General features: G+C 45.1%; 1 protein-coding gene across 1 annotated transcript in view; it reads left to right on the top strand.

Annotated features, from left to right (window-relative positions):
- ccdc172 (coiled-coil domain containing 172) overlaps nt 1-6133 on the top strand; it is a 116600-nt gene extending 110467 nt beyond the window's left edge. The window contains exon 8 of the mRNA XM_038773596.1: nt 3518-6133. Coding sequence (XP_038629524.1) covers nt 3518-3619 — 102 coding nt within the window. The 3' untranslated portion in view covers nt 3620-6133. The remainder of the gene's footprint in view (nt 1-3517) is intronic.
- Nucleotides 6134-15051: the final 8918 nt, after the last annotated feature.

The following is a 15051-nucleotide window of genomic DNA, read 5'->3' as shown; positions in this document are numbered from 1 at the left end:
TAACTAATAATGCAATGCCTCCTCCTCTTTTACCCCATCCTCTGCCTTGCCTGAAGATTCTATATCCTGGGATGTTGAGCTGTCAATCCTGCCCCTCACTCAACCATGTCTCTGTGATAGCTATTATATCACAATTACACATGTCAATCATCGCCCTTAATTCTTCCATTTTAACTTTAATACTCCTGGTATTAAAATAGAGGCCATCCAGCCTTGTCTTACACCCTTGAAACTTACTACTGCTGTATTCCCACTGACCTGATTGCTTTTTTTATGTTATTCTGTGTCCCTATTCTAACAGCACTAGCAAACCCGCCAGTGAGGATGTTAGTCCCGCTCTGGTTTAGATGCAGACTGTCCTGCTTTTACAGGTCCCACTTTCCCCCAAAACGGTCCCAGTGGTCCAAGAATCTAAAACCCTCCCTCGTGCACCAACTCTTAAGCCACGCATTCATCTGTGCTATTCTCCTATCCCTGTACTCATAAGCATGTGGCACTGAGAGTAATCCAGAGATTACAACTGAAGAGGTCCCGCTCTTTAGTCTATTGCCTAACTCCCTGTATTCTTGATGCAAGACCTCATCCCTCTTTCTACCTATGTGATTGGTACCAACATGTACTATGACCTCGGCCTTATCACCATCCCCCTTCAGACTGCATCCATTCAGTGACATCCCAGACCCTGGAGCCAGGGATGCAACACACTATCCTGGAGTCTTTTTCACGATCACAGAAGCGCCTATCTGTGCCCTGACAATGGAGTCCCCTAGGACTATTGCTCTTCTGCTCTTTAACCCTCCCTGCTAAATAACAGAGCCAACCATGGCGCCACTGCTCCGGCCGCTGCTGTTGTTTTCTCCTGTTAGCCCACCGCCCCTCCCCCCCCCAACTGTATCCAAAAGATATACTTGTTAGAGACAGGGACAGCCACGGGAGATTCTGGCATTGACTGTCTGTCTTTCTAGCAGTCACTCATCTGTCTGCCTTCACCTTGGGTGTGATCACGTCTTTACAACATCTGTCTATGATGCTTTCCGTCACCTGCATGCTCTTAATCACACCTAACTGCTGCTCCAACCGAACCACAAGGTCTGTGAGGAGCTGCTAAAGGGTACACTTCCTGCAGATGTAGTCATTCGGAATGCTGGAAACATCACGGACCTCCCACATCTCACAGTTAGAGCACTGCACCCTGCTGACTGACATTTCTAGCACTAATTAATTAAATCAAAATAAATACTTATTAAATTTAGCACTAATTAGCAATTTTGCTGAAATAAATGTCTTATTAAATTTAAGTTAAAATTAACTATGTGGTCCCTTGTGCTCGATTTCGCCGATAAATATATATATAAAAGATTAACTGCTAAATACACTAATCTCCTAGATACTCTTCTTAGTTAATTACTCTAGTTTTGCAAATTTAAAACAACCAGCTAATCAGGTCACAGCTTCACTGTGACGTCACTTTTCATTTTTTTTCCCCTGTTCCCAAAACCCAACAGATAAATTATTTATACTTACTATTCCGAAACTCCTCCTCCCCGAGTTTGCGCCAACGCCACTCCCTCCTGACCATTTAGATTTTCTATGGTCCTCTTGTCCTCTTGTAGGGTATTACTTGTCCTCTTAATTTCAATTGGGACCCTTACAGAATATAAACCGCAAAACCTATTTTCAAACTACAATTGATGAAAGTTGAAAGACTTACCGACCTTGTTCAAACTCTTTACTTGAATAGAGATGAGACTGTTTGAGAAGACTCACACACCAGTTAAGCTTCAAATTACGTAATTAACATTTCATGCCTGCTAATCAGACTTCAAGATATTATAAGACCATAAGACATAGGAGCGGAAGTAAGGCCATTCGGCCCATCGAGTCCACTCCACCATTCAATCATGGTTGATTTCAACTCCATTTACCCGCTCTCTCCCCATAGCCCTTAATTCCTCGAGAAATCAAGAATTTATCAATTTCTGTCTTAAAGACACTCAACGTCCCGGCCTCCACCGCCCTCTGTGGCAGTGAATTCCACAGACCTACCACTCTCTGGCTGAAGAAATTTCTCCTCATCTCTGTTCTAAAGTGACTCCCTTTTATTCTAAGGCTGTGCCCCCGCGTCCTAGTCTCCCCTGCTAATGGAAACAACTTCCCTACGTCCATCCTATCCAAGCCATTCATTATCTTGTAAGCCATTCATTATCTTGTAAGCCATTCATTATCTTGTATTGACAGAAAACTGCCTGTCAGGTATTTGGTGCAGCTCCTTATTAATCCTTATTTGTGGGCACTGCACCTGGACATAAAGGGGTTGTGCTGGTGCGTGCCAGGGGTTCTGAGGATCAAGTACGAAGATCGGATGTGGGGTGTGAGCTATCAGTCAGTTGATTGGGGAGGAGGAGGGGGGTTTGGGAATTTGAGTGGTGGCAGTTGGAACTGATGCTAGGACAGAGGTGGTAACTTACCCTTGAAGTTCACTGGAGGGTGTTGGGCTTCTTCCATCATTGGATGGCAGTCCTCCTTGATATGCTGGCAGCACTGACAGCGCTGCCTCCCAGGCGGCATTGATCACTCTGCTGTTGGTCCTCCGACCCCCTCAAGGGAACAGGATGCCCCGTCTCACATCCACAGCGTGAGAAGCATTGTGAGGTTGACATCCCCAAAGCGACGAATAGGTCTGCCATGCTTGTGTGTTGGCTGGTTTTGAATGGTGAGGGAGCGTTTGAAAACAACTTCCCGTTGATGGTGTCAAGCTGCTGAGATGTGAGTCGGACGAATCAGATGGCAGAGGAGGTAATGTTGTCAAGAATCACGTGGGAGCTCATTTTTGGTATTAAGTGCCATTGATTGCGGCCACTGCAAAACCTCTTGCCAAACACGCCCAAAACAAACTTTAACTTTGGTCCGCTGAATTGAGCCCATACTCTCCCCTTCATAATTTTCAATCATGTCAGTCTGTTAATGCTTTTTATACATTCAATCTCAGCATCTACCAGCAGGCCATTTATGTACTATCTTGATATGCTGCCTGCACTGACAGCCGCTGCCTCCCAGGCGGCATTGATCACTCTGCTGTTGGTCCTCCGACCCCCTCAAGGTGCCACCCCCACTCGCACAGTATTTCAAAATATTGTGGCTTAAAGTGATCATGCCTCTTTAAAACTTTTACAGAGCTACGCTTTGCCCAGTGACATTTTATACAAAAACAAAGCATAGGCCGTATTACATTCACAAAATTAATCAAATTCTGCTTATATCCTGGATCTTTTTATTTCAGTTTATTACCCATTATGTATTTCACGTAAAGTAAATTGATTGTTGCTTCAGTGGCTATCTGGTGTTCTTTGTTATGACTCTTGGGTTAAGCTATCATTTAATAATATATTGGATGATAATAGTGCACTTGTCATTGGTGTGCGAGGTCCATTTATGAGAATGATCAATTATACTGAAATCAAGAGAATATCAAATGTGATATCTGCAAAATTTTAACAATCCCATTTTGTCTTTTCAGAAACTATCACAGAACAACCATTCTCAAAATGACAAATCACAAATTTCTCAATGGTGTGGCTCTGAGTTGTCAAATGATCAAGAACATTTTGGAAAAAAATAGCAGCCATAATCATAAAAAGAAAAAAGTAAGAAGAAAATGGAAACTGTATGCAAAACTGAATTTAAAGTGGGATACTATTCTTCCCACTCCCCCACTCACATTGTAATTTCAGGCTGAAATTGAAACAAAATAACTTTTTTTCATTTGTTACCCAAAGCGTGTACTGTGCCATTGTGAGAAAGCACACTTGTGGCTCACAGCCATAAGGCTGTTAAATTCATTCAACTTGCATCCTTCTAGCTGATTATTAAAGAAGCACTGTTGTGAGAAATTTGATATTTTAGAATGCACTTCAGTCAGTTTTCCCAACTGGAACATCATAGCAATATTGGTGAAAGACAGACACCACAATGTTAAATTTGACTCCATCTGTGGGTGAATTTATGCTTACATTACAAGATCATTACCCTGTACAGACTTACATTGTTTTCTTAGGGTTAATTTTAATTTTTTCCTGCACGACAAAGATACATGGGCCATTCCATACCCTAGGCTGCACCACTGGTTGGAAATGGCTAACACTTCCACCTCAAATAGTTGCTTACCTTACTGCGGACACTTTTCTTGGGTATCTGGCGGTGTGATGACACCTCCATCAATTTTGACTCCTACCTATTTGTGGCAAAATCTTTTTGACCAGTTTTGAGAAGACGTCAGTGTCAGGGTATGCAAATGTGGCCAGAAAGTTAATGTTTTCAGGTCACATATGTATGGTGGTATTTCATCATTCACTTTGCTGCAAGTAAGTAAGTAGGTGAGAATGTGACAGATGCCCTAACTAATTTTGGCTGGAGTGAAAACTCATGGAACGGAGGGCAAATCATTGACCTGTTTTGGAGATTGGTAGGTGCTTCCTTGGCAGATTGCAACTAGTGATGTCCCGCCAAGGATCTGTTTTGGGTCTTCAAATTTTTGCTATATTTATTAATGACTTCCATGGGATAAAAAGCCACATATCAAACTTTGCCAATGATACAAAAATAGGTGCTACTGTAAGCAGTATTGATGGAATCTTAAAATTGCAAAAGGATCAATAGATCAAGCAAATTGGCAAAATGCTAGTTAATTTATCAGAGCAGCGAAATACAAGATCAGCTACTTCATACTTATAAGGGATAGATCAGAGTACATTCTAAATGACAAAACGCATGAAACAGCGGAGGTCAAAGAAACTTGGAGCTCTGTGTACATAGATCATTAAAATGTCTTGAATAAGTACAGAAAATAATCAAAATGCTTTTAGAATACTGACCTTACCATCTGGAGGACTAAAATAAAGGGAGTAACGGTTATGTTGCAGCTATGCAAAGTCTTCTAACAGTTGGAGAGCCGATGGAGCACTGTGTTCATCCCTGGGCATCACACCTTATATTGGCCTTGGAGAGAGTGCACTGTAGTTTTACCGTAATTATACCTTGACTCAGGTGAAAATATGAGAGGAATTTTGTAAAATAGGTTTACATTTCCTGGAATTTATTTGATTGAGGGGTGATTTGATCAAAGCAAAGTAAACATTCTAAATATTTACTATCTTGTGCTTAGTATCAGTTTCAACCTTACTTTTGCATCTTTGACCTATTTTGTAGTTGTCCTCTTGCAATGGAAGCACTGTGAGATGTTTCTATTGTTACACATTGCCTCTGCATCTATGGTCATTTTGCCCACTGGCCAACATTTCAACTTGTTTTTACCTGATCCTATATTAATTCCAATGAGCGCATCTCAATTATCCTTGTAGGATTTGCAGGTGCCATTATTACTCTTTATCTCATTTTAACTTTGTTGTTAATTCTTCACACTCTTGCTAGGTAGAGCTTATTGGTCTTAGATAGGGACTTGTCTCACATGTCCACCATTATTCTTTTGAAGATTTTCATTTTGTTTTCAATAAGGAAATGTTTGCAAACATCATCCTTTCATCTCTCAATCTTAGTTCTTTGAATTTAAAATTTGTTTAAGTTAAACTTTTTTTGAATTTAATTGGGTCCCAGATATTGCTAAACTTGATAACTGATTATTGTCCATTCCTTCTATTTTATCTGAGTCATTTACAAGTACCAAGCCAAAATGAATATTGTCTCTCATGGTTTCCAATTGAGTCAAGAAATCTTTATGCATAGTATTCATAATTTATATCAGATTGATTAATGTCTCCCATTAAATAACCTTCCTATTCTCTCTCATCTTTATTATCTCTTCAAATAGTTATGATCTCCATAGAGGAACTATAAAAATAACCAAATTTAGCAAAGTACCCCCAAATGAGAAATTATCAACAAGATTTCACTTTTTGTAGCTTTTACTTCAACACAAATCAATCATGCAAATTAAACATGAATAGACAAATAATACTTCAAACAAAAGGTAAATTTAACTTTTAATTGTTGATCTAACAAACATATGTCTTACATAATGAGCAACATTCCCCTTCAGCATGTATGGCATTACATAACCACACAGTTCTGAAATATGGGGCGGGATTCTCTGACCCCGGGCCAGGTCGGAGAATCGCAGGGTGGGGGGGGGGGGGGGGGGGCGCGATTCACGCGACACCGCCCCGACGCCAGTCCACCGATTCTCCGGCTACGGTCGGGGGTCGCCGGCGATTCTTTGCGCGGTATGGGCTGAGTGGCCACCGAGATAGGCCGAGTCCCGCCGGCGCCGTTCACATGTGGTCTTACCCGGCGGGACCTCGACGTCCATCCTGCAGGGGGAAACCTGGGGGGGGGGGGGGGGGGGGGGGCAGCAGAGGTCCGACCCCAGGGGGCCTCCACCGTGGCCTGGCCCGCGATCAGGGCCTACCGATCGGCGGGCCGGCTTCTTTTGATCGGGACCTCTTTTACGCCGCGCCAGGCCCCTGTAGCTCTACGCCATGTTGGGTCGGGGCCGGCGCGGTGAAGGGAACTGCCGCACATGCGCGAGTTTGTGCCGGTTGCAGCGGCATGTGCGAGTTCACGCCAGTCACAGCATGCATGTGCAGACCCGCGGCACCCGTTTGACGCCGGTATCGGCAGTTGGAGCTGCGCGAGTCTCTCCAGTGCCATGCTGACCCCCTGTAGGGTGCAGGATCGCTGATCCTGGGGGCCTGTTGACGCCATCATAAAACGCAACGTCATTTACGACGGCGTCAACACTTAGCCTCAGGATCAAAGAATCCCGCCCATGTTGTTCTTTATTCACCTAGGGTAGATCCAGAGTCCTATATGACAATAGTTTTCAACATTTCACTGGTATGATTATCAACAAGGTTTACTTTTTCAAACCCCTCTTCCTTGGGTCATGACAGTCTTGATGGTGTAGCCCTCCAGAATTTGTTTTAGGCCATCTAACCATCTGGTCTCCTGATGCAAATATTCATCTCCTTTGCATTTGAGCACCACTTTTTAGTACTCAGTCTCTCATAGCTCACTCATACATCACTTTCCCAAGAGCTTCTGGAATATGTTTTCTTATTGCCACGCAGTAAGAAACTTACCTTTTTTGTAGATCTTTGCTGGCTTTTGCCTGACACAAATTTTGAATTCCTCTTTCTGTCTGCATATGCTTTCTCTTTGTGTCCACATCTGCATGCTGACCACTTTTACCCTCCAACACTCTAGTCTGCAGTTCTCCTTTGTCACTTACAGCAGGAGCTTCTTTGTTTGTCTCCTCTGTGGCTGGCATTTTGTATCTTAACTTCTTTCCTATTGATACAGCTTCCATGTCAAGGGTCACATAGTCCAGCAGATCTTTTTATCTAAAAAAATTACAATGATCTCTTTCCTATTGATTCAAATTCTTAAAAGATAGTTTCAAACATTCTTCAAACCAATTACAGATTCCATTGATATTTTAAAGAAATTACTAACTTTCCTTATTGTAATATTTCCAGGTCGAATTTTGTCACAAAATAGCAAACTGCCCTCCATGTCCTGTAACATGTCCAGAGGCCATCTAGCCACTGGCCTCCTGCCACCACGTTAGCTTAGATTTATTTACATCAGAGAGGTTTCTTCTTTAAAGTCAAGTCAGATTCAACTTTATTGCTCAGTTATTTTACATTTGCATTACTACCTACTAGTTAATGGAAATACTAATTGTGTATTTCAATAGAATAATTTTCTCCGTTGAGGTTATACTTGCAAAGAACTCATTCTTTTTTAACATCTATTGACAATTCTTATAGGACATAACTGGGAATCCAGAAATGGATTGTGCCTGCATGGTAAATAAGAAGAACATTCTTCTATCTTTACAAGTCTTATGCAGTCCAAAAAAAGGCTAACTTTACACATTTACAAGAGACTAAGCCATTTATGGTTGTAATTTATAAATGTTATTAAATGTAATGAAATTTGACATGTTCCATTCAAAGCATTCAGTTGGTTATATCAATGTGAAATTATTTCACTTGTCAAATGCCATAATTTGAAGGCAAATATAGAGGTAATATTCAATGTTTTTGTTATTTGATTGACATTGAATTATTTGACATGTTAAATGTTAAAAGTCTATTCCGTTGTAGAGACTGACAAGTATTATTACACAATGTCTAGTGAGGGTCTACTTGATCAGAGTTTTATTCACTCTTGTTTAGTCCACAGTTGAAAGTTATCCTAGAACAAAAGGAAAATTGAACTCAAATAAATTGATGCCTGTCAACTAATGATAGAAGTTTTCATTCCTAATAAAATGAATTAAATGTGTACAATATATTTTATCGGCTTCAAGTTTCTAAAAAGGATCATCTCTCCAATATGCAAATCTATACGTCAGAATGTAACATGTCATAGTGCCATCAAACACCTGTTGTTCTTCTGTACTTTGAACATAACATACCAATTGTTTTCAGTGTTAAAATTACCATTATTTGGAGTCAACACATCATAATTTAGTGAGCCACATATAAATAAAAAAAAGAATTCTTTATTTAAAGTCTTTCAAGATATCCCAAAGAACTTTGCAGCCAATGAAAGATTTTGAAGTATATCCATGACTGTAATGTAGGACACATGGCAACCATTTTTTTCAGCAAGGTTCCATGTACAGTAAGGAGATAACATCTGCATAATATTTTATTTTATTGCTGTTGGTTGAGAGATAAATAGTGCCCAGGATACTGAGAAAAATGCTCCTGTTCTCTACAATAATTAAACTGAAATAGGAGGTACTTTCAAACAGTTTGCATTTGTCCATTCACTCAGCATGTCCAAATCACACTGAAGCATCTCTGCATCCTCCTCACAGACCACCCTCCCATCCAGTTTTGTGTCAGCACAGATGGCCATTCGGACTCTTGTGTCTGCCAGCTGTTTGCAAGAGCCCTGTCCCACTTGCCCACTTTTCTCTGGAATCTTGTGAATTATTTTCTTTTCGGATAGTTATCCAATTTTTCTTTGAAGGCCTTGATTGAATCCGCCTTCACCACCCTCTCAGGCAGTGCGTTTCAGATTCTAACCACTTGCTGCATTCATCAGGTCGCTGTGGCTTCTTTTAGCATTCATTTTAAATCAGTGTCCTCTGGTTCTCGACTCTTATGCCAAAGGGAACAGTTTCTCCCTCTCTACTCAGTTCAGACGCCTTATGATTTTCAACACCCTTGTGAAATTTCCTCTTAGACTTCTCCTCCAAGGAGAACAGGCCCAGCTTCTTTAGTTTATCCATGAAGTTGAAGTTTCTCTTTTCTGGAACCATTTTGGTGAATCCTTTCTGCACTCTGTCGAATGCATTCTTCCGAAAATGTGGTGCCCAGAACTAAACCAGAGTTTTATACAGGTTTATCCTGACTTCCTTTTTATGCACCTGTGCAAATGCCCAGATCCTTTGTGTTTTATTAACTGCTCTCTCAACTTGACCAAGCACGTTTAATGATTTATCCACATAAACCCACAGATCTTTCTGCTCCTGCACTTTTAAAGCTCTACTCATTATTTTATAATGCTGCTTCTAATTTTTCTGACCAAAATGCATCACTTCTATGCATTAAACTTAATCTGACGATTCATTTAAGTAGGATGTCAATGTCATCTTGAGGTTTATCATAATCTTTCTCAGAGTTCAAAGTTTTGTGTCATCCGTGAATTTTAAAATTGTGCCAGTACACCCAAGTCTAGGATACAAATATATATAAAGAAAAGTGGTCCCATGTGAAAAGATTATGATTGACCTTATCCACAGAATGCCTACAATGCAGAAGGTAGCCATTCGGCCCATTGAGGTGCACTGACCTTCCGAAAGATCACTCTACCTAGGCCCACTCCCCGGTCCTATCCCCATAGCCCCATACTTTGATCATGCTCTATTCACATCCTTGGACACGAAGGGGCAATTTAGCATGGGCAAACCACCTAACCGGCACAACTTTGGACTGTGGGAGGAAACCAAAATACCCGGAGGAAAACCATGCAGACACGAGGAAAACATGAAAACTCAACACTGACAGTGAGCCAACCCGGGAATCAAACCTAGGACCCTGGCGATGTGAAGCAGCAATGGCTACCACTGTGCTACCGTGCCGCCCGATTCCTGCCAACAGTACACCCCCACCAGTGGGTTTCCTGGCAGAATGGGGTGGTTTCAATGGGAAATCCCACTGACAAGTGGTGGGAAGATAGATGTTGAGTTTTGGAATTCAGTTTTGATCTGCCTGTGAACAGACCAGCACTTTCTGGAGAAACAATGAGTTTCGATCCATCTGTGAACAGACTAGCTTCTTCTCTCACAGTAGCTTAGTTAAAAAGATTTTGCCTGTGAATAGAACAGCAGTTTCTGAAAAGGCTGGCAGATTAAACAGTCGTCTGAAAGGCAAGAATCTGCAAGCTAGGTTCCTAAAGGACCACTTTTTCTCCAAGTGGTTTATCAAAGTCATCTCTTTACAGCAAGTATTCCTGTGTCTTCTGCTAGCCGTATTTAAAAGGGGATTTTGACCTGTTGTTTGAGTGGAGATAAAGATAACAGTTAGGAGTTATTGATTAATTGTATTGTTACGTATTGTTTAACTGGTAATTGTAATATATTGGGCGCGATTCTCCGCTGCCCACGCCGGTTGGGAGAATAGCGGGAGGGCCTCCCGACATTTTTTTCGCCCTCCCGCTATTCTCCCACATGCCCGACCCACGTCACGAATCGCCGCTTGCCGTTTTTTACGGGCCGAGCGGCCAGGCCTTTACGGCCATTTTTTCACGGCAGCACACACACCTGCTTGCTGCCGTCGTAAAAACTGGCACTGGATGCCCGTTTGGGGCATCCAGATGCCCGTTTGGGGTGGAAGCACCACCGTTGTGCTCGGGAGGAGACAGGCCCGCGATCGGTGCACACCGATCGTCGGGCCTGCGTCCAAAAGGGACGCACTATTTCCCCTCCGCCACCCGACAAGATCGGACGGCGGTGGAGAAATGTGGAACCGCGCATGCGCGGGTTCCGTCAATAGCGTGATGACGTCACCCGCGCATGCGCGGGTTGGAGCCGGCTCCAACCTGCGCATGCGCGGCTGACTTCATACAGACGGCAGCCGCACATCATCTTGGCGCGCGGCCTTAACGTTGGTCGTTAAGGCCGCGACGCCGTGATTCCCGGGGTCCCGCTCCTAGCCCTGATTGGGGGGGGAGAATTGGGTCCCGGGAATGGGCGTGAAGGCTGCCGTGAAACACGGCTAGTTTCACGGCAGCCTTTACGACTCTCCGCATTTGCGGAGAATCTCGCCCATTGTCTTTATGATATGAAAGTTAGTAATACTGTGTTGGTAATAAAGTTTGTTTTAATATACCATCGGCGGAATTCTCCGTTCCTGAGACTGTTGACGCCAGGGCAGGATTCATGGAGTTCTGTGACAGCAAAACTGCGCCGCACCTGAACCGATCGAACAATGGTTAATGATCTAGTACTCACGCGACTTGGAACACAATCAATTTCAATGAGAAAGTGAGTGTGATTCGCCGGATTCACAATAGATACTCAAGAGGCTGACAAACTGCAGCCATATACGCACTTCACTCTCCAACCATCCCAGCCAACAACTTGGCAGCGAGGAGGGCGGCACCCCGTTTTCCAGATGCCGAGCTCGAGATCCTGCCGGATGCCATGGAGGAGAGGCGGTCAAACCTGTATCCCAGACGGGGAAGGAGGCTGCCAGCCATCACCATTCGCCATGCATGGCCTCAGGTGGCAGAGGCTGTAAGCGCCATGAGCAACACCATCTGGACCGGCCAGCAATAGCGGAAAAAAATGCATGACCTCCTAAGGGCAGCCAGGATGAGTAGGCAGCATTGTGCCCCTGCACCAACTCCTGTCCCACACACCCTTAACCCTACCCCCCCCCCCCCCCCCACTTGGAACCCCACCCTGCACCACATGCCGGCACCCATACCGGCTGCCATGGCCGGCTGCCCTGGCCACTGACGCCAGCAACTACCCACCTCCTAGGCTGCATACGTCGGACTGTCTAACGCTGCAATTTATTTCCCCCCACCCCGGCGCCAGGGGAAGGCCACCTATAATTGCTGGGAACTGAAGGGAGAACGCCGGGCCTGCGCCCTTCACCACAGCAGAGCAGAGGGCACTGGATGTGATTGGTGATCCCAAGAAAAGGACTGCCAGGGACTGCATGAGGGGTTGTCGACAAACATTCAGCACCTGCAGGCACAACTGGAGGAGCCCAACTGCATTCAGGAGCAGGAGTTGGTGTTGGGCATGCATGGCTCCCAGGCCAACACCTCAAGGGTGGCATTTGTGGTGGGGGCCTTTGGGGCGAAGGTTTTGGCTATGCGTCAGCATGTCCAAGGCCTGATCAATCTGTGCAGGCAGTGGCCGAGGCCCAGGATAGGGCTGCGGTCTAAAGGCAGCCATGTGCCAGAACCACCTGGATATTACAGTAGTGCTCTTCTCCCCCCACCCAGGATACTACCCTGGCCGCAAAATGTTTTGCAGAACTAGAAAGGTGGAGGCTATTGATAGAGTGCCAGAAAAGAGACCATTATAGAGAACGTTCACCAGAAAAAGAAGCTGGAGACGAGACTGAAATTATAAGAGAGTGAAAGCGAATTTCAAGAGAGAGATAGGGAAAGGCTCACCAGCAAAAAGATGCTGGAACTGAGACTAAAAGATCAATTAGTCCCGTTGCACCCTACTCGCAATGCGACAAGATGGGTAAATCTCTCGGGATCCAGATTTGCATATTCAAGTGAGTAGTTAGTTTCACTTGAAGTTGTCTGCGCAGGGTCTACCCAGTGATCAGGACCGATTGGCCTCGCCTCGGAGACCCTGAGCGGACGCCATTTATCACTGGTTTCTACAAATGCGGACCAGGTGTATTGGCACCTGGGTTGGTCTCCTAGGCAATCAGGGACCCCTGGGTGGTCAGGCTCTGGGTTGGATGGTATCCTGGCACCCCTGATGCCACCCAGGCATTGTGGCACTTCCAGCCCAGCACCCTGGCAGTGCCATCAAGGTGCCATCCTGGCAATACCAGGGTTTCCAGGTGGCAGTGCCATGCTGGCAGGGGCACTGCCAAGGTGCCAGGCTGACAGTGCTAGGTCATGTGATAAACCCTCGATGCGAGGATTAAGTGCAGACTCGGTGCGGCATTCCTTGCTGAGGCCCAGAAATGAAGTAGAATCCCGTTTAAAGTGGGGTCGTTCTTGACGCTGCCAGCACCTGGAAATACCTGGCTAAACCCACCTGACATGAGACTCTTTAATTTCTGTTAAATCATGCCTCTAGATTCCATCCTTGTAAATATACATCGTGGGCGGGATTTTCCGTCGGCAGGATGCTCCGTTTTGCCGGCAGCCCGCTTGAGTACTTTAGTGAAGAGGCTCCAGGGGCACAATCTGGTGCGCACCACACGCTGTGGTGCAACAGGTGGAGATAGGAACTCCCGAGGGGGCGGTCAGTTGGAGGGAGGCCCGACTCCAGGGACTAGCTGCCCTCCAGATGGGTTTTGGGGCCTGGAATGGATGGTCCCATCAATTGTGGAGATGCAGTCACTGAGTCAGGGACTTCATGAGTGGGATTCAGCAACCATCCAGCGCCTGCAGGTGCAGTTGGAGGAGTCCAACCACATGGAGTTCAGGTGGTGGTGCCGACCATACGTGCCACCCATACCAACACCACATGGGTGGCGTTCATGGTGGAGGCCTTGGGGACGAAGGTTTTGGCCATGGGTCAGGATGTTCAATGCCTGGGACAATCTGTGCAGGCAGTGGCCAAGGCTCACACAGGCTGCCCTGTAACAGGCAGACATGTACCAGAGCCACCTGGATAATGCAATGATGCTGCAGAGCCTGACCCAGTCCCAGTCACGGGCCATAGCTGATGGTGTCGGTGGCATTGCCCGGACGCTGGCCAGACACAGACGGAGGTTACCCAGTTCCTGAGAGAGGTGACGCAGTCACTGGCTCAGGTGGCACAGACCCAGATGGTGGTGGCACAGTCACTAGGTGATGTGACTAGTCTTAGAGTGAGATGGTCCACTCCATGTGCTCCATTGCCACAAGCATGGAAACCCTAGTTGAGACGAGAGCGGGCCTCCAGGACTGTGCCCTCTGGTTCTAGTTTTTCCTACTCGTGGAAACATCCTCTCCATGCCAACTCTCTCTAAGCCTCAGTATCCTGTAAATTTCAATTCATCCTTCTAAACTCCAACTAGTACAGTCCTCAACTGCGCCTCATCTGACAAGTCCTTCATTCCGCAAATCATTCTTGTGAACCTCTTCTGGACTCTTTCCAAGGCCAGCGCATCCTTCCTCAGATACGGGGCCAAAAACTGCTTGCAATATTCTAAATGGGGTCTGACCAGAATGTTATACAGCATTAGAAGTAAATCTCTGTCTTGCATTCTTGCCCTGTCGACATGAATGTTAACATTGTATTTGCCTTCCTATCTGCCGACTGAATCTGCACGTTAACCTTAAGAGAATCCTGAACAAAGACTCTGAAGTCACTTTTCGTTTCAGATTTCCTAAGCCTTTTCGCATTTAGAAAATAGTCTATGCCTCCATTCTTCCTACCAAAGTGCATAACCTCACACTTATCCACATTGTATTCCATCTGCCACTTCTTTGCCCATTCTCCTAGTCTTTCCAAGTCCTTCTGCAGCCCCCCTGCTTCCTCAACACTACCTGTCCCTGTATAGATCTTTGTGTCATCTGCAAACTTGCCCTCAGTTCCTCCTTCCAGATCATTAATGTATATCGTGGGGCGGCACAGTGGTTAGCATTGCTGCCTACTCGCTGAGGACCCGGGTTCGAATCCCGGCCCTGGGTCACTGTCTGTGAGGAGTTTGCACATTCACCCCATGTCTGCGTGGGTTTAACCCCCAGAACCGGCTGCCATCCTGAAAAGGACACCTTTATTTCTGCTTTCTGCCAGTCAGCCAATCCTCTATCCATCCTCTATCATGCCAGTGCCTTGCCCCAACACCATGGGCTCTTATCTTATTCAGCAGCCTCCTGTAT

The sequence above is a fragment of the Scyliorhinus canicula genome, chromosome 16 (genome assembly GCF_902713615.1).
Source record: "Scyliorhinus canicula chromosome 16, sScyCan1.1, whole genome shotgun sequence".
NCBI lineage: Eukaryota > Metazoa > Chordata > Chondrichthyes > Carcharhiniformes > Scyliorhinidae > Scyliorhinus > Scyliorhinus canicula.
This window is presented reverse-complemented; position numbering and strand designations above follow the sequence as displayed.